The 20,875-nt window shown below is 52.1% G+C and overlaps 1 protein-coding gene across 3 annotated transcripts in view; it reads right to left on the minus strand.

The window, feature by feature from the left end:
* LOC138359498 (E3 ubiquitin-protein ligase TRIM23-like) overlaps positions 1–20,875 on the minus strand; it is a 109,221-nt gene that overhangs the window by 72,189 nt on the left and 16,157 nt on the right. For all 3 annotated transcript variants that reach the window (XM_069318823.1, XM_069318822.1, XM_069318824.1), the window contains 2 exons: positions 13,725–13,858; positions 1,014–1,122 (listed from right to left, as the gene is read on the minus strand). In XM_069318823.1, coding sequence (XP_069174924.1) covers positions 1,014–1,122; positions 13,725–13,858 — 243 coding nt within the window. The remainder of the gene's footprint in view (positions 1–1,013; positions 1,123–13,724; positions 13,859–20,875) is intronic.

Below are 20,875 nucleotides of genomic sequence, written 5' to 3' on the forward strand. Positions count from 1 at the left end.
TCTTGTGGTTTGTCACTAAGGTGTTGCAGAATCTTGTGGTTTGTCACTAAGGTGTTGCAGAATCTTGTGGTTTGTCACTAAGGTGTTGCAGAATCTTGTGGTTTGTCACTAAGGTGCTGCAGAATCTTGTGGTTTGTCACTAAGGTGCTGCAGAATCTTGTGGTTTGTCACTAAGGTGTTGCTGAATCTTGTGGTTTGTCACTAAGGTATTGCAGAATCTTGTGGTTTGTCACTAAGGTGTTGCAGAATCTTGTGGTTTGTCACTAAGGTGTTGCAGAATCTTGTGGTTTGTCACTAAGGTGCTGCAAAATCATGTCGTCTGTCTCTAAACTGAGGCCATTCTTCATTACTAGCCAAGGCAGGTTGTTTCATTGATGCTACAATGAAATGTATTGAACACCCACTGCAAGAAGCACTTGTAGAGACAAATATCTCATGTTGGGTGAAATGCTTGTTTCCAAACTTGCCAAATAGGTCATCAGACAATCATAGTTCCTAGATCTTTTACACGTTGCTTTCCTTCTATGAATAAGTCTGTGCCCTGCACCATGTACATTATTTTGTTAAAGTTCCACATTTCCATCTACTAAGCTACTCCATCCATCCCTTTGAGATGTATTTTCTTGTCTCAATAAACGTACTTGTACTTGAACTTGAACCAAAGCAACGAACTACAAGACAACAAAAATACTGCAGTGGAACTTTTTCCTGTGTGTGAGTACTGGTGGGAAGGTAAGGTAATTATCAGGAGAAAGCAGTAAGTCATTACAACTACTGTATATAGAACTTGAAAGGGATATGAGGATAAGGATTTAGGATAGGATGGAGGGAAGTAGTGGTGCCCAAGCACTTGGATGATTAGAGATTGAACACCTATCTGAAAGAAGTGAGACTGTCACTCTACCATCCAGTCCAAGTGGTTGGGCAGTTTACAAATGGGTAACCTAGATTTTTTTAAATGGATGACAATGGATATCGTAAACTGAGCATTAGCGGTGATGGTGATTACTTACCTAACTTATGAGCCGAGTCAGTCAGCTCTTGAGCTACTCTCTTTATATTCTGTATGGCTGTATTAATGCTTGAACGGATCCTCTCAGCTTCCTGTTCTAATAAGATATGCTGAAAGATACAAAATATTCTTAGGCACAAGCTCACTGAATATGAAGAAATAGGTGCATAATATTATGTAGGATTTTTTTGCAAACTTCTCCTTCATATGATGTATAAGAAATGTTTACAGTAAACATAAAACTGATTTATAGTGGAAGACTGGCTACTAAGAATATACTACAATTAATATCACATGGTAAGTGAGGGACAAGGAGACCAGAATAACTCACATTACACTGATGAAAACGATGCAAAGAATATTGCAACAACACAGTATTTATTTGCTAACAAACGCAATATAAATAAAACACAAGCATTGAATGTAACAAAATGCCATTTTCTGGGCGAGCCCAGTTGGCTCCCTGAAGCTATCAGACTGACATGTGCCATATCAGTTTGGTGCCATCAGTCCCTGGGGTTTGAATGCCTACCAGGGGCCACAAGCCATAACCTGCCCCCCCCCCTCAGAGAGGTGCAGGGAGCAATGGCCATATGAGCACTCTACATTTAGAGTTTGTCATGTCTGCCATCATGTCACTGGGATACCACCAGAAAGGTAGGCAAAACAATACAAACCTCTAATTGGTTAAAATGGAAAACTATGTCCGAAAAGAGCCAAGGAACTCCCCCAACAGAAAACAATGAAACAAGCAAAACATCACCTAACTAGCGCACCCATTCGTTAGTGCCCCCCAAACCTGACAGGGGGAAGACCGCTCAGGCGAGCCAGCTGCACCACACCCAGTTTGTAGAATGATGAAAACCGCCAACTGGAGGGAGAGCGGGTGTCAGGGAGCCTCTGGGGCTCGCCCAGAAAATTGAGTTTCATTACTGTAAATTCAACGCTAGTTTTCTGTGGGGAGCCCTGTTGGCTCCCTGGAGCTAACTACCCACGGATAAGTAAAAACAGGGAGATACCTGGGAGGCGGCAGCACCGCAAGTCTCACAACAAAGATGAGAGAACAGGCCGCGACAGACGTCCCAAAGCAACACAAGGTCGCAGAGGACCTGAAACGTTAACAAGATATCCAGCGGCCAGGACCCTGTGTCATTTCCAAATTTCGATTTCCAAAACCCCGTGCCCCAATGTCGACCCGAGACATATTTCTAAAGCAGCAAGAGGTGCATACTTCCTCCCATCATGGGCATGAGGGTAGACCCCAGGCTGGCTAGACTTAATATTAATAACCCTGCAAACAACCTGAGAGACACGAGCCTTGGAACAGTGAACCAGGGAGACCAGGTCTATTCAGAGCACGTTCACTGTCCCTGAACCAGTAGTGTGCAGGTAGCGACGTAAAGCCGCAACCAGACATAAAACATAATGCACCCCCGGCCGAACCAACCAAGCATCAACAACCAACGGACCCCTCTGGAAACCAGCAGCCTCATTCTTCACCAGAAAAGGAGGAGAAGGCTGCAAACAAACAAAATGACCTCAGGACCAAAAGAGCAGACACACCTGCGCCAGAGAAGAGTATGAAGCTCCCCCACCCAACCCCCAGATGCTAAAAGCCAAGAAAAACAAGGCCTTTAGAAAACAATCCCGGACCGAAGAGGCCATGACAAACCAAGGAGAAGATAGAAATGAGCACATGGCCCAAAGACCAAAAAGACTCGGGTGGCGCATGAGCAGGCCAGAGGTGAAAAAATGCACGAGAGCTTTTGCAACGGAGCGGATGTAACATCTACCCCGAACGCAAGCTGGAGCGACTCGCCAATGCCGCATGATATGAAGAGACAGTATTCGGTATGAGATGCAGGTAATGGAAAAAGCCAAGAAAGAAAAGACAAAACAACCAGAACAGACACCGGCGAAACCCTACGAAGGGAAAGGAAATGGTGGAAAGACCTCCAAGAGACTTCATACTGTCCCCCATTTGATCACTATACAAATGGTGATACACCCGCGCCAGAAAAACCAGACACAAAGTGCGAAAAAATAAGCCAAACCAGCGAGGTACCTCACCGGCCTGACCTGCTGAAAGAAGCAGAGCTGCGGAAAAACTCTCAGGTTCTGACACTGTGCAAGCAGCATTTGAATCCAAGGCTGGGCCGGCCACCATGGTGCCAGGAGAATCACTCTTTCCCAACAGGATCCAAGTCGAGCCAGAACCTGAAGCAACAGCTGGACCGGGAAATGAAATCCCCACTTTACAGGAACCCCCACTTTGACTATGCCTGCTGCAAAGTGTCCACTGCAAACGCCTCGCAGTCGGGGAACGATGCCACGTGTATGGGCAGTCGCCGGGACTAAGCCAATGCGAAGAGGTCCATTTCCAGGCGTCCGAACGTCTGACAAAGCCAAAAGGAAAGAGGCTGGGTTATCAGTTCACTCCGTGGAAAGAGTAATGAAGCGAGACAGACCGTCCGCTAGGGTGTTAGACACCCCCCTGAATGTGAACAGCATGGGGAGCTAAACCGCGAGAACTCAGCAGAAGAGCTACCCGAAGTGACCAGTCCCAAAGAACCATGGACTGCAGAGAAAGGTTGAGACGATAAACCACAGGAGAGCAGTCCGAATGGAGGTGAATCACCGAGCCCCGAGGCAACCGAATCTGCTGCAGTGCATGCCACACAGCCACAAACTCCTGCACCGTGATGTGAGCCCAACAGAAGGATGGAGCCCAATGCCCCTGGCCGGCCTGGTGAAGGCTGGTCATAAAACCCCAGCCGAGAGATGAGGCGTCCATGAACACATCGAGCGAGGGAAGGGGAGGGTGCCATACCCCGAACCCTGAAAAATCCAAAGAGGAAACTGGAGATGCAGCAACCAACACAAGGACCCTGGGAGCCGAACGCAGCAATCACAAGAGCGGCGGAAGGGGCTGCCCTAAAGATACCAGAACAGCCAAACTCTGCTCGGCGGGAAAATCAGACTCCCGCACAACTGTTTGAGCAATCGCCAAGTGACCCTGGTCCCTCTCAAAAACAGCAGACAATGGGACTGCAACTGGAGCAAAACCACAGGAGGGATAGAAACGGATGCAGTCCGAGAATCCCACACGGGGCCCAGCCAAATCCGAACCCGAGATGAAACCTGGAGAGACTTCCGCCAATTCACTAGGAACCCGTACCCTGCAACCTGGGAAAGAACCACTTCCTTGGCGATCAGTCATGCAGACTGGCTAGGAGCCCATACCAACCAATAGTCGAGGTAGGCCAGAAGCCAAATACCTAGCAGACGAAGACGGGACACTACGACTCTTCTTAAACACATGAGCGCATGAAGTGCCAGATTCAGACTGATTGGAAGGTAACAAAAGTGGTAAACTTGATGCCCGACCATGAAACCTAACCAATCCCTGAACCCTGGATGAATAGGTACGTGCCAATACGCATCCTTGAGGTCCAGAGAAAGCATCCAAGCGCCCGACTCGAGAAGAAGCTGGACCTGGAACAATATAGTCATCCAAAAGGAAGGGCAAGGAATCAAACGGTTCAGATGGGACAAGTCCAGAATGAACCAAAGATCTGCACAGTCCCATTTCAGAACTGGAAACAAGCTAGAAACCCACTTGAGGGACGAAGTCGTTTCAACCAGACCCAAGCAGACCAACTCCAAGATGACCTGACAGAGAGATAGGGAAGAAGCATGCCCTGCCAACCATGAACCCCCCCGACAGGAGAAGGAGCAGCCCAACACAAACAGCTTCCGACAATACTGAGGAGGGAGATGCTGTGGTAATTGTTGCAGTCGCCCCGTCACCTTTATTCTTATACAGCATGACGATGTTGGCGTCCCTCATGTCCTGTGGCACCTCTCCTTCTTCCCAGCAGAGGCAGAGGATTTCATGCAGCTCCATGAGCAGGTTACCTCTGCAGTACTTCAAGGTCTCAGCAGGAATGCTGTCTTTTCCAGGAGCGTTGCCAAAAGCAAGGGAGTCTAGGGCTTCGCTGTGTTCTTCGAGGGTCGGTTCGCTGTCGAGCTCCATTAACACAGGCAGGCACTCAATGGTGCTCAGGGCATCTTCGGTGACCACATTCTCCTTGGCATATAGCTCAGAGTAGTGCTTGCCCCAGCGCATCAGCTGCAGTGTCTGGGAGCAGAGCTGGAGCCAATAGTTGTTGGCACATCGCCTGGCACTCTACTGTACTTTGCAGCAGACAATAATTATGGTAGTTCTAATTCATTAATTTACTTATATGACTTAATAAACATTGTTTGGCATTTGTACTTGAATATGTGAAAGTTGTAAGTCAATGTGTTGAAATGAAGTCAAGAAAAAATACCCCCCTCCCAAAAAAAAATAAATATAGGGAAAATTATAATGATTTAGGGAATATATATGTATACTTTATATAAGTGATAAAGCCCTAATCTGGTCCCTAATCATCAAAACAACCTACAAAGACAAAGAATAGAGTTTGAAATCTGTGAAAAAATCACCCCCCCCCCCAAAAAAAAAAATTCAAAGTCACAAGTTCTGCTAGCTGTGGCAAATTTATTTGTTGACCAATTACATTTTATCTTCACATAGTTAAGGACGGGTGTGCACCTTACAAGGTGTAAACATTACAACAAAATCAGATAATAAACAAAAAAGAAAAAAAAAGAAAAAAACCTTAAAAAAAAAAAAAACCAGCGTTGAATGTAATGAAACGCCATTTTCTGGGTGAGTCCCGTCGGCTCCCCGGAGCTATCCCAGGCTGATATGCTAATGTCAGACTTTGGCATCAGTCATGTGTATGGAGTTCTTAGGCCTACCAGGGACCACGGCCAGAACCGGGCCCCCTCAGAGAGGCAAGGGGAGCAATGGCCTATAGAAGCCCCCGTGTAGTTGGAAGCATTCTATGTCTGCCATCGACCGGAACAGGCACCCAGAAAGGTAAGTGCCCCAAAACAAACCCCTATTCTGGTTAAAATTGCTACCTAAAACCGAACTAGTGGATAGAACTCCCCAACCGAAAACAAGCAAACTAGTGTGACGTCACACACTGCCGCGCCGCTGTCTGCGCAGCTCCCCCCTCCCCGGGAGGGAGAAGGGGGAGCCCCAGACCCCCCGCGCCGGCTACCCACACCTCAGTTCTTGAGGCTGGATGTCAAAAACGCGAAAAACCGCCGACCGGAGGGAGGGAGGGATGCCGGGGAGCCTCCGGGACTCACCCAGAAAATGGCGTTTCATTACATTCAACGCTGGTTTTCTGGGGGGAGCCCCGTCGGCTCCCCGGAGCTAACTACCCACAGACAGAAAAAGAGGGACTTACCCGGGAGGCGGTCGTCGCTCACCCCTCAACTCGAAGCCGAGACAACTGGCTGCAACCGCCGACCCAAAGCAACACAGGCCCGACGAGGCCCAGGGACATTCACAAGGTAACGAGCAGCCAGGACCCTGTTCGACCGCCAAAATCCCCGCGCCCGAATATCAGACCAAGACATATTCCCAAAGACGGCAGCAAGAGCCGCGAACTTACGAACGTCATGGGCACGGGGATAGACCGCAGGCTGGCTGGACCTAATAACCCTGCGGACGACCTGAGAGACCCGAACCCGCGAACAGGGAAGAAGGGAAACCGGATCAACCCACAGCGCGTACCCGGACACAGAAGCTGTGGCGCGCAAATAACGGCGAAGCGCCGCAACCGGACACAAAACATGATGCACCCCCGGCCTGACCAACCAAGCATCAACCACCCATGGACCCCTCCGGAACGCAGCAGTCTCATTCTTCGCCAGAAAAGGAGACGGCTGCAAACGAACAAAACTATCACCACGACCAAAAGAGCAGAAACCCCTGCGCCGGAGGAGAGCATGAAGCTCCCCTACCCGACCCCCAGAGGCCAAAGCCAACAAGAAAAGTGCCTTGGAAAAACAATCCTGGACCGAAGGGGCCACAACGAAACGAGGAGATGAAAGGAAAGCGAGCACTCTGTCCAAAGACCAGGACGGCTCAGGCGACGCATGAGCAGGCCGGAGGTGAAACAATGCACGAGACAGCTTGCGAAACGGCGCAGACGTAACATCGATACCGAAAGCAAGCTGAAGCGGCTCCGCCAGCGCCGCACGATACGAAGCGACAGTGTTAGGCATAAGATGACGGTCCTGAAACAACCACGAGAGGAAGGACAAGACCACCCGAACAGACAAGGAGCTAAGACGACGAAGACGCAAAAAGAAACGGAAGGACTGCCAGGAAACTTCATACTGCCGCCGAGAAGAAGCCCTCAGGTGGGACACCAACAAGGAGGCCACCTGATCACCATAGAGATGATGATAGACTCGAGTCAAAAAAACCATACGCGAAGACTCGAGGAGAAGATCGAACCAGCTACGTGACGTATCGGCCCGATCAGCTGAAAGAGGCGGAGCCGCGGGAAAACCCTCGGGTTTGGACACCGAGCAACCAGCGCCTGAAACCAAGGCTGGGCCGGCCACCAAGGGGCCAGAAGGACAACTCTCCCCCGGGAAGTCTCTAAGCGAGTCAGGACCTGGAGCAACAGCCGAACCGGGGGAAAGAGGTACAGGAACCCCCACCTCGACCAGTCGAGCAGAAAGCCATCGACCCCGACGGCCTCGCAATCGGGGAAGGGCGCCATATAAACTGGAAGACGCCGCGACCACGCCGACGCGAAGAGGTCCACCTCGGGGCGCCCGAACGTCTGGCAAAGCCAACGGAAGGACTCGTCGTCGACCGTCCACTCCGTGGAGAGGGGAACGAAGCGAGACAGGGCGTCGGCCAAGACGTTGGACACGCCCCGTACGTGAACCGCCAGGAGAGCCAAACCCCGAGAACTCAGCAGACGAGTCACCCGAAGCGACCAACCCCAAAGAGACAAGGACCGCATCGAACCCCCGCGGTTCAGGCAATGAACCACCGGAGAGCAGTCCGAATGGAGCCGAATCGTCGATCCGCGGGCCACCCGAATCCTCCCCAGAGCAAACCACACTGCCGCGAACTCCCGCACCGTACTGTGAGCTCGACGGAAGGACGGATCCCAACGCCCCTGGCCGGCCTGGTGAGCACTGGTTACAAAACCCCAGCCGAGAGACGACGCATCCGTGTACACATCGAGCGAGGGCTCGGGTAGGCGCCAAGGCACTGAACCCCGAAAAACCCGAAGAGGAAGCCGGTGACGCAGCAACCGACGCAAGTCCCCCGGGGGTCGAACTCTGCGATCGCGAGAGAGGCGGAAGGGGGAACCCCGAAGGAACCAGAACAGCCGTCGAAGCCAAACCCGACCCGGCGGGTAGACCACCATCGCGAAGTTCAGGCTCCCGCACAGCCCCTCTAGCAACCGCCGGGTGACCCGAGGGCCCTCCAGAAACAGATGAAGGCGGGACCGCAGCCGCAGGAGAGACTCCGGAGGGAGAGACAAGGAGGCGGTTCGAGAATCCCACACGAGACCCAGCAAGTCCGAACCTGAGAGGGAACCAGATGGGACTTCCTCCAGTTCACCAAGAACCCGAACCCGGCGAGCTGGGAAAGAACCAAATCCCTGGCTAGCAAGCAAGCTGACTGGCTGGGAGCCCAAACCAGCCAGTCGTCGAGGTAGGCCAACACCCGAACACCTAGGAGACGCAAACGAGCCACCACAACCCGTGTAAGGCATGTGAACACGCGAGGTGCCAGGTTCAACCCGAACGGGAGACAACGAAAGCGGTAACTCAGACGCCCCACTACAAAACCGAGCCAGTCCCTGAACCGCGGATGAATCGGGACATGCCAATAAGCGTCCCGGAGGTCCAGGGACACCATCCAAGCTCCCGGCTCCAAGAGGAGCCGAACCTGAGACAGCGTAGTCATCCGAAAGGAGGGGCAATGAACCCAGGGGTTCAGACGGGACAAGTCCAGAATGAACCGCAGGTCCGCGCAGTCCCGTTTCGGAACCGGAAACAGACGGGAAACCCATCTGAGGGACGACGTCGTTTCGACGACGCCCAAGCGTACCCACTCCAAGACGACTCGACAGAGCGCAGGGGAAGAAGCCTGCCCTGCCAGCCCCGACCCCCCAACGCCACCGCAGGCCGCGAGACACGACCCGAAAGGCCCACGAATCGTGGGACCAGGCGCGGGCGAACAGCGCAAGCCGCCCCCCCATCGCCCCGTCAAAGGGGCAAACCGCGAAAGGGCCGGCGACCCTTACGAGACCCAGAACCCCGCACAGCGCGAACACCGCGCCGACCAGACGAGGGAGGGTCCGCAGGAGGAGCCAACCCCAAACCTGACACCAGAGGCCTACCACGACGAGAGGAACCCCGAGCCCTGGCACGACCTTTCCGGGAAGACCCACCCCGGGACCCCCGGAAAACCAACAAGTCCGACAAGCCGCCGACGCAGCCTGAATAAACTGCGCCACAGCCGACTCCCCAAACAGGAGAGGACAAAAAGGTGAAGAACGCCTAAGAGCCAGAGCCCAAGCAGATTCCACGGAGGAACCCAGCACCGCCTGCCGACACGCGAGACGGGAAGCATAGAACAGGGAAACCGCATCCCGCAAAATCGGCGTGAACAGCTTCAACAAGGCAGCCGACGAACGCGCAGCCGAGGACAAGGTGCCGGACCCCGGGACTGACCCAAGCTTCCCCACATCCTCCACGAGCCAATCCGAAGACAGCTCCAGGAGGGAAAAGAACCGCAAGGCCGAACACAAAAGGCCCCGAGCGCGCAAGTCCTCCGCCACGAGCGCCGCCGAAAGGGAGGGAACCTGCACATGGAGCCGAATAACGCCCACATCGCGGGGAAGGGCAGGGGCAAACAAGCACTCATTCAGGTACTCAAGTTCACCCCCCAGGAAAACCTGAAGCACCGTGGAAGCTTCCCGCCACTCCAGCGTGCGGGAACGACAGAAAGAATGCCAGGAATCCAGACCAAACAAGGGGCAGTCTGCTAGCCAGGAGGACGACTCCGGAACCTCGTAACGGAGCCAGAAAGGGAACGAAGTCCCAAACCTGAACGTGGACGGATCCATTTCCGAGGCATAATCCGGGTCACGCAGGAGGTAAGCTGCAAAGGCCGCTCGCACCACACCAGGTTGGATGCGATAAGCCGAAAACCTCCGGAAGGACGGAACCGACGTACCCGGGGGAACACGGAACCGTACCCGGGGAGGGGCCGACACCAAATCCAACTCGTACGCAGAGGGGGGGAAAGAAAACCCCACTCCTTGTAACAATAAGCCCCGCTCAGTGGGAAGAAAAACCCAGGCGGGGTCCAGCGGGGCCCAAGGCCCCCAAGTCAGCCCCTCCCCAGCCTCGAGGTCCGTCACCACAGGACCCGAGGCCAAGTCCTCTCCCCAAGCCCCGACCCCACAAGACAAGGACGGAGCAGCCGGAAAAGCTGGAGGAAGGGGGGCCCACTGGTCAGACCCTGAAGCTTCGGCCGGGAGACAAGACTCGAATGCCTCTGCCACCCCCCCGGAAGGGGCAACCCCCGAAGCTGCCCGAGTCTCGAGATCAAGTAACCCCTGCTCCGACCCCGAAACCCTCAGACGCTTCGGGGCCGGAAGCAGGGGCGGGGGACCAGAACGAACAGAAGGGGAAGGACGAGGAGGTGCGGACTGAACCAGGATCGAAGCGACCCCCACCCCCAAGTCCGGGTCTCGAAAAGCAAAGCGGGGCAGCCCCAGGGCATCCGGGGAAGCAACCAACCGAGCGCGTTGCAACAGACGAAACCCAGACTGCAACGCACGTGCCGCCTGTACCCGAATAGAATCATCAGAGGATTGGGTAAATTGAGTCACAAGCAAGCAGCAACACTCACAGGACTCAGGGTCGAAAGTATCACCGACCCAACAGGCAGCGTGGCAGAGGCAAAAACAATGAGGGTCACCCTGAGACAAGGGGACCGAGCAACCCTCAAACTCGCACACAGCGAGTGGGGACTCCGGGGTCACATCCATCGGACCCACGCGCCCCCTAGGGGATTCCCAGGGTCCTGAGCGTTTACTTTAAGAGGACTCGCGCTCAGGTAGTCCCAGGCAGGGTGCTGCAAACCGGCGCCCAAAACTACCAAGCAAACTTCTAAAGCTGAACCCCAGGGATGTGTACACTCACGGGGACCTAGCAGGGGGCGCCACCGAGGAGAACAGTGGAAGGGCAAAAACAAACTGAATAAAATGACAGAACCCCCCACCAGGCAAAAACAAAAAGAAAAACAAAACCCCGCAAGAGGACAGCGAACCCCAAGGAACAGAGCCGGCCGCGATGTCGGGAATTACAAGCTGAGCAGCACCCTGCGCCCCTACCAGTGCAAACTGCCTCTTACCTGCCGGTAACAAGGGAGAACAGAACACCCAAGAGCCCAACAGGCGGCCGAAAAACCGAAAGGTAAAACGGACCAGCAGAGGCAGACCCCGAGGAGCCTGTGGAAGGTGGCCCCAAGCCCCAAGGGCAGTACTTACAGGGCACCTAGGGAAGGCAGCCCTAGGCGCATGCAGCCCGAGTACTGAAGATAACTCCTGGCTCTCGCACCCACAAAACTAACACCACACTCAAAGCACAGTGCAGTAGCGACACCGGAGCCAGAGCACACGACCATCGCCTATAGCATCAGCCTCAAGAACTGAGGTGTGGGTAGCCGGCGCGGGGGGTCTGGGGCTCCCCTTTCCCCCTCCCGGGGAGGGGGGAGCTGCGCAGACAGCGGCGCGGCAGTGTGTGACGTCACACTAGTTTGCTTGTTTTCGGTTGGGGAGTTCTATCCACTAGTTCGGTTTTAGGTAGCAATTTTAACCAGAATAGGGGTTTGTTTTGGGGCGCTTACCTTTCTGGGTGCCTGTTCCGGTCGATGGCAGACATAGAATGCTTCCAACTACACGGGGGCTTCTATAGGCCATTGCTCCCCTTGCCTCTCTGAGGGGGCCCGGTTCTGGCCGTGGTCCCCGGTAGGCCTAAGAACTCCATACACATGACTGATGCCAAAGTCTGACATTAGCATATCAGCCTGGGATAGCTCCGGGGAGCCGACGGGGCTCCCCCCAGAAATTGTGGACATTGGTGAAAGTAACAGATATTAACATTGGGAAATGTATTTATATGATATATAACAAAATAGAGCATAATAACAGACCTACTCATTATTATTTATGTTATTATGTATTACTCAGCAATGCTATAAAGGCCCCAGCTGTATATCCACTTTGTGGACACTTCTAACTACTATTATTCTTCTTGGTTCATCAAACAGGTGCTTGCATCTCTTTATTACTGCATTGTTCCTTAGTTCCAGGTAATAGGAGGAGTTCTCCTTGTCAACAAACATTTTTTTTAAAACATTGTCAAAAATCTATTTCTGAAAATATTGGGATGAAACTTTCACAACGCTGAAGCCAATAAGTTGGAAATTTGTTTAACATTTATGAGTAATTTTCACATAATTTGAATATTTCTTCGGTTCCCGGCCCCTTAAAGAACTCTCAACAAAGAGATCTAGGGGTGATTCTCTGGTGACTGTCACCAGAGGAATACATAAAGAACATGCAGGCGATTAGTCACAATAACGTGGCTAAAGTAAGTTGACCAGACCACACACTAGAAGGTGAAGGGACGACGACGTTTCGGTCCGTCCTGGACCATTCTCAAGTCGATCGACTTGAGAATGGTCCAGGACGGACCGAAACGCCGTCGTCCCTTCACCTTCTAGTGTGTGATCTGGTCAACATAAAGAACATTGTGTTAGGAGCGTATGCATCACTTTCCAGCTTCACTTTCTTTTAATTATATGGATGGTGAAATACAAAAGAAACTGTTCGTGAATTTTGTGAGACCAAAACTGGAATATGCAAAAGTTGTATAGTGTCTATATTTCATGAAACACATCAATAAACTGGAAAAGATGCAAAGGCATGCTACAAAATGGCTTCCAGAACTGAAAAGCATGAGTTACGAAGACAGGCTAGAGGTGTTAAATGTGCCAAAGCTAGAAAATAGAAGGAAATGAGGATAGACCCCCACACAACCTATAAATTATGTGAGAAATCTTTAAAGAATTCTGACAAAGAAAGGGATCTAGGGGGTGGTTCTAGATAGAAAACTATCACCTGAGAACCACACTAAGAACATTGTGTGAGGAACCTTTGCAACACTTTCTAACTTCAGAATGGCTTTTAAATACATGGATGGCGAAATACTAAAGAAATTGTTCACGACTTTTGTTAGACCAAAGCTGGAATATGCAGCAGTTGTGTGGTGCCCATATCTTAAGAAGCAGATCAACAAACTGGAAAAGGTGCAAAGACATGGCACTAAGTGGCTCCCAGAACTGAAGGACAAGAGCTACGAGGAGAGGTTAGAGGCATTAAATATGCAAAAACTAGAAGATAGAAGAAAAAGAGGTGATATGATCACTACATACAAAATAGTAACAGGAATTGAAAAAATTGATAGGGAAGAATTCCTGAGACCCGGAACTTCAAGAACAAGAGGTCGTAGATTTAAACTAACGAACAAAGCTGCCGGAGAAATATAAGAAAATTCACTTTTGTAAACAGAGTAGTGGACGGTTGAAACAAGTTAGGTGAGAAAGTGGTGGAGGCCAAAACCGTCAGTAGTTTCAAAGCGTTATATGACAAAGAGTACTGGGTAGACGGACATCACGAGCGTAGCTCTCATCCTGTTACTACACTTAGGTAATTACACACACACACACACAACTGTTATTCATAATAAACACTACCTTATGTTTAGTATGTTTGTAATCTTTGCAGATGAAACACATTAGTGGGGCTGCTTGACACCCTTCTTCTAGGCATACAAACTCCACTGGGTGAAAAGAATGATCAGCACATCTCGGTTTCTCACGAGGTTTTTCTGAAAATTTTGTTAATTCTGTATTAAGATCAATATTATTGCACATAAAAGAAAAGCAAAAATAATTTTAAGGCATGAAACAACAAAAGAATGGTTACGGAAGTAGCAGCAGCCAAGTACAGTAATTATTACATCTCAATGAAGAAAGAACTGGTATGTTTCAAGACTTCCTTGTTAGTTAATGCCTAACTTGGTGCCAGTTTACCCCCCCCCCCCCTCAGTTCTGATTCTTGGTGGTGAGCATGGCAATGCCTTCCTCTGGACCTGATACTGCTGTGTGTTGTTTCCTCCTGTCTCTGCCCCTCAGCCTGTTGTTCAAGAGATTCAAGAGATCTTTTATCCTTGGGTGTTCAAGGTATGTTATCGTCAAACTTCTGTTTTGCTTGAGCAGCCTTCATGATTGGCAGGGTGGTTGCTCCCATGTTATTCCATTAAGAGAACGTCAAGTAATTGGTCATATATACTTACCCAAATTTTACTCTTACCTCTTCTGGGGCCTCTGCATCTCCCACCCAGAGCCAGATTTATCCAGATTTAGTTGCATTTACTACTTTGCCTCTTCTGTTGGTTTAGGCCTTGAAATATCTATGGGCATGGGGGTTCCCAGGGTCAAGCAAGAGAGGTTTGTCAGAGCATTTTCAAGAGTTCCAATGTCCAGGCTTATGGCTGAGGAGGCTGAACCTTCCATCCCTCTCACATCCCCGTTGTTTCTTTGAAACATCCTTGGGGATTCGATGACCAAAGGAATGAGGACTTCTTTTGGGGATGCTTGTTCTCTTTCTTATGGATCTCATTCCACTCAGGAAAATGCTGGCTCTGTTCTGGAATACTCTTCTCCTCCAGGGAAAAGGGGAACTTGGGGTTGCCAAAGGATGGCCTAAGGTTGCTCTTTGATCCTCAGTGGTGTTTGGTGTCTAGCCCTGAGGGTGTTAGGACATTAGCTTCTTTCTACTCATCCTTACTTAATAAAGAAGGGGAATGTAAATATAGTGATCCTATGGGTATTTGTAAACCTCTGAGAAACCTCCTCAGAGGACAGTAAGACTCTGTGTTATACCAGGGTTTTCCAGGGCATACCTTATACAGAACTTTTACTTCATATGGCAAGTTAAAGACATTTATAGTGGGTAAAAGGGCTTTTGAAAATAATAGCTTCTGGAATCATACAGGGATTTATTTCTATAGATTTAAGCTAGAGGTACAAAAATATATCTGGAGTGTGATTGTAAACTCAAACACTATTGAACGAGGGTTTTACAAAGATAAATAGTCCTGAAACACTCGGACTTAATTGACAAACATGTAAACTCTAAAGCTCCAGTTACTACTACTATAATTTGGTACACTTGAAGTGTGTTCTTACTGGATTCTAGTACACAGTTGTGTCTACTGTATACTGGCAATTGTGCAATGTGGCTAAAAACGTTTAACAAACTGAGTGGCCCAAGACAACAACCAAGAGTATAACACACTCCACGAGAGATGGAATATCACAAAAAACCAGCGTTGAATGTAATGAAACGCCATTTTCTGGGTGAGCCCCGGAGGCTCCCTGGAGCTTATCGGGCTAATGTGTGTTATGTTAGACCGGGACATTAGCTAAGGAGTTCAGACCTACCAGGGACCAGCGCCAGAACCTGGCCCCTTCAGAGAGGTTTCAGGGAGCAATGGCCCTGGAAAACCCCATATGGTTGGGGGTTTTCCTTATCTGCCATCGACCGGGGTTAGGCACCCAGAAAGGTAGGCGTAACAAAACAAACCCCACATGGTAAGAAACTACAACAAAAACCGAACAGAGAGGTAGAAAACTCCCTACAATCCCAAGGAAACAAGCAAACAAGCAAACATCACACTTTACTGCTGCGCCGATCATCCGCGCAGCCCTCCCCACCCCGGGAGGGGGAGGGGGGAGCCCCGGACCTACCGCGCCGGCTGCCAAGCTCCAGTTCGGAAGCTAAGCTTCAACCAACGCGAAAAAAACCGCCGACCGGTGGGAGGGAGGGTTTCCAGGGAGCCTCCGGGGCTCACCCAGAAAATGGCGTTTCATTACATTCAACGCTGGTTTTCTGTGGGGAGCCCCTACGGCTCCCTGGAGCTTCATACCCAAAGAGAAGGAAAAGAAAGGGCTAACCCGGGAGGCGGCCGCCACAAACTCTGCAACGCAAAGCCAAGACAACCGGTCGCAAACCTGCGACCCAAGGCAACAAGAACGCCCAAGAACAGACGCACATATGGATGGGCGGCCAAAAACCTGTGCGACCCACAATTCCCTGCGCCCGAAATGAGCCCGAGACGTCACCAACACAGCAGCAATTGCTGCAAACGTCTGAACAGCACGGGCGCAAAGACAGACCGCAGTAAGAAGGAAAACACTGCGGACGACCCGGGAAACCCGAGCCCTGAAAACAGGGAACGAAGGAACCGGATCAACCACAGCGCATCCCCAGGCACGGTACGCCGGCAACAGCAAAAAGCACAACTGGACAACACAGGACGCACCCCCCGGCCAAACCAAACAAGTACCAATACCCCAAGAACCCCTCCGGAAAGCAGCCGTCTCGACCGTCGCCAGGACAGAGAAAGGCTGCACACCAATAAAGCTACCACCAGTACCAAAGAGGAGGAAACTGAAACCGAAGGGGCTACCACAAACTGAGGGGAAGAGAAGAAGGCACCCTGAACAAGGACCAGGATGGCTCAGGCGACTCATGAGCAGGCCGGAGGGAAAACAAAATGCGAGAAGACGTAATAACCGTCATACAGTCTCCAAGACGAAGCTCGCAGGTGGGACACCGTCAACAAAGCCACCTGAACACCATAGAGATGGCGATACCTGCGTCAAAATACCAGACGCGAAGAGCCAAAGAGAAGGCCGAACCAGTCACGGACAGGACCGATTCGGCCTGCTGAAAGAGGCGAAGCCTCAGGAAAAACGCCCCGGGTACGGACACCTATCAAGCAGCGTCTGAAAGGAAGGCCGGGCCGGCCACAGTGGAACCATAAGGACTGTTCTCGTGGGAATGGGCTGCAACTGAGCCAGAACCCGAAGCAACAGCTGGACTGGGAGAAGAGGTACAGGTACCCCCCACCTCGACCAGGCCTGCCGAAAGCCTCCACCGTGAAGTCCTCGCAGGTGGGAAGGGCGCCACAAAACGGGCGACGCCTAGACCACGCCGACCCGAAGACGTCCATGGCCAGGAGTCCATAAGCCCAACAGAGCCAACAAAACGAATCGGCGACGACTGGCCAACCCACGAAGAGGAATGAACCGAGACAGCTGTCCACCAGGACGCAGGACACACCCCGGACACGAACCACACGGTTAACCAAACCCCCTGTGGTTCCGGCAAGAACCACCAGAGAACAGTCCAAACAGAGCTGAATGGTAGAGTACCTAGTGACCCAAACCCTCCGAAGCGCAAACCAGACAGCCATGAACACCTGAACCGGGCTGTGAGCCCGACGGACAGACAGACTCCATCAACCTCGGCCGACCTGGTGAGCACTGGTCACAAAGCCCCAGCCGAGAGACGACCCGTCCGTGAACACATCGAGCGAAGGCTCGGGGAGCCGCCAAGGCACGGAACCCTGAAAACCCCAAAGAGGAAGCTGGTGACGCAGCACCAACACCAGATCCCCAGAGGAACCCAAGGAATGCAAGAGGCGGAAGTGGAGTCTCCGTAGGAACCAACCGACGCCGGAGCCAAACCCGACTCCGCGGGCAGACAAGCACGCCAAAGTGCAAACTCCCGCACAACCGCCCAAGCAACCGCTGAGCAACCCGGGACCCCCTCCTGAACAGCCAAAGGCGGGACCACAGCCACAGTAACACTTTTGGAGGGAAGACAATGAGGGGCCCAAGAGCCTGAAACAAGGCCCAGGTCCGAACCCGGGACGGAAACAGAAGGTAAAACCTCCAGATCACCAGGAAACCAAACCCAGCGATCTGGAAAGAACCATCCCCTGGCGAGCAGACAAGCGGACTGACTGGGAGCCCACTCCAGCCAGTCGTCGAGGTAGGCCAGACACCGAATCTCAGACGCAGACAGGGCACTAAGATCCGGTAAAGATGCAAAGAGTATACAAAGTGCCCTTCACAAAACAGGGAATGCAATAAAAACAGCAAACCTGAAGCCCCACCACCAAAGCATTGTATGACAATCATATGAAGACATTATGACACATGACAATCATTATATGACAATATGACAATTATAATCAAAGCATTATATGACAGAGTGCTGGGAAGACGGGACACCACGAGAGTAGCTCTCATCCTGTAACTACACTTAGGTAAGTACACATAGGTAATTACCAACCGTGCTAGCCCCAGAAAAACTGGAGAGGAACGTGCCAAGAAGTGACCTGGAGGTCCAGGTCCACCATCCATGCACCCGGCCCTAACAGAATCCGAACAGGAGACAACAGTCCTCCGAGCAGGGCAGAGGATCCAGGGCGCAGACGGAAGTAGTCCAGAAGAACTGCAGACTGGAAAAGCTCATGACTGCAAAGAGCAGACAGGAAAAGCTCATGACTGCAAAGAGCAGACGGGAAGCCCAGAAGGATGGGGCGGATCGACCACGCCCCACGCACCCACGAAGAGGAAACGACGAAGCGCAGGGAAGAAGCCCACCCCGCCAGCTCTGAACCCCCCCCAAGGGGGAGAAGCCGTCCTCCGACGCCAGCAGAGGCCGGAAGACAACCCAAAGCGCCCACCAACAGCGGGACCAAGCGAGAGGCAACAGAGCAAGCTGCTCCCCCAGCGCCCAGTCAACAGAGAAGGGAACAGAACCCCTTCAGAAAGAAAAAGTACACTACCGAAGTCATGAGGAGAGACTACGGGAATGAAACCACACTTCGCTGGAAGAGGAAGTGAGGGGAGACCTGATCACCACATACAAGATACCCAAGGGAATCGACAGGGTTGAGAAGGACAGGCTATGTATCTTCTTGAGGTTATCTTGAGATGATTTCGGGGCTTTAGTGTCCCCGCGGCCCGGTCCTTGACCAGGCCTCCACCCCCAGGAAGCAGCCCGTGACAGCTGACTAACACCCAGGTACCTATTTTACTGCTAGGTAACAGGGGCATAGGGTGAAAGAAACTCTGCCCATTGTTTCTCGCCGGCGCCTGGGATCGAACCCAGGACCACAGGATCAGAAGTCCAGCGTGCTGTCCACTCGGCCGACCGGCCCACTTATGTAACACAAGGGGCACACGCACTAGGGGACACAGGTGGAAACTGAGTACCCAAAAGAGCCACAGATAGAATTAAAGTTTTTTTTTTTTTTTTTGAGTGTCAGAATGGGAACGGGAAAGCACTAAGAAGTAATGTGGCGACTCCTCACACAAGTAACGAGGCTGACCCCCATACAATGTCACATGTAGACATGACAGAGCCCAAGAGGCACAGGAACCGATACACCTGTTGACGGACGGTTGAGAGGCAGGACCAAGGAGCCAGAGCTGAACCCCCACAAGCACAACTAGGTGAGGACATATATTGTAAAAGCACAAGCCGCCGACTAGTGGCAAAGAGCACTACGCTGGCCAGGCAAAGAAGGCACAAAACTGCATCAAAAGGCCCACCTCGACAGCAAAACCACAAAGTCCCAGCACAACCACAACATGTGCCAAGACCCAAAAAGCTCAGTCTGCAAGCCAGGAAGACCCCGGAACCCCAAAAGGCAGAACCGGGTCACACGAGGAAACAAAGTCCCCTGAACCCACAAAAGGGGGCCCAAGAGGAAGAAACCTCCAGAACGAAACCAAGGAACCCAAAGGAACCCAGAATCGAACCAGGGGGAGCCCAAACCACCACATTTGCCGGCGGAGAACACCACTAAAAGGCAAAGCACAGACCCCAGCAGAACGCCCTGGGAAAACGGTCCCAACAGACCGAAAACCGAGGGGCAAGGTGTGGGAGCAAGCATACCAGCCAGGGGCACTGAGCCTAAACCCAGAGGCTCAGACCCAAAATCAACACCCAAACGTTCCCAGAGGAACAGGCAACGGCAAGAAAACACCAGAAAAACAAAGAAACGACAACAGGAGAACAAAAACCCTGCAAATTTTTTGAAAACTCACCAGAGACGCTCGCTCGCACACCCAGACGCATGTAAACAAACCGCAACGCCGCCCTGGTGGCCATGCCGTGAAACCGGCAGACGAAAATGGCCACCAGCAGGGGCTGTGACTGACGCTTAATACACAAAAACACGCCAGCAAATGTGGGAAGCTAGCAGACTGGAAGGGCGAAAAACGACGCCCAACAGCAGAAAAACCCCTGAAGGGGCAAAACCGCCCCAGAACTGCTAGCAGGCAACCCCCACAGCCCCGGGAACCAACAACAGAGGCCCCGGGGCAGAGCCGTCCTCCAAGCCCTCCGCCCTTAAAGAAAAGCAAGAGCCCATGGGAAAGGCAACAAGAAAGGGCCGCTGGTAAGACCCAGAAGCCTTGGCAGGAGGCACAGGCTCAAACCTCCGTCCCCAACCCGAACGGGGCATCCCCCGAAAACCGCCCGAGTCTCTGCCGCAACTGAACCCCGCCCCGACCCCGAAACCCGCAGACGGTCCGGAGCCGGGAACATGGAGAGAAGGGGCGAGCAGCACCTAACCAAACGGGGCGGCCACGGGCATTCGAGTGGGAAACCAACCTAGCATGTTGCAGCAACCTAACCTAGCTTGCAACACGGATGCCGCCTGTACTCTGAACAGTAATAACATCAGGAGAGTACTGGAGAACAAGCAGAGAATCACTCGCAAGACTCCGGGTCAAGGTGTCAGTGACCCAACAGGCAGCATGACGGAGGTAAAAATGGCGACTGTCACCCGGAGACAAGGGAACAGCAACCAACGATCCCGTTCAAGACGGGTTGGAACCCGGAAGACACATTCAATGGTCCCCCGAGCCCAGACAGGGGTTTCCAGGGCCCGTAGGGTAACAACTACGGGAAGCCCGGGCAAGGTGTTGCTAACCGGTTAAGAAACCCAAACATAACAAGAGGGTAGATGATAGCA

The sequence above is a fragment of the Procambarus clarkii genome, chromosome 91, assembly GCF_040958095.1.
Source record: "Procambarus clarkii isolate CNS0578487 chromosome 91, FALCON_Pclarkii_2.0, whole genome shotgun sequence".
NCBI classification, from domain to species: Eukaryota; Metazoa; Arthropoda; class Malacostraca; order Decapoda; family Cambaridae; genus Procambarus; species Procambarus clarkii.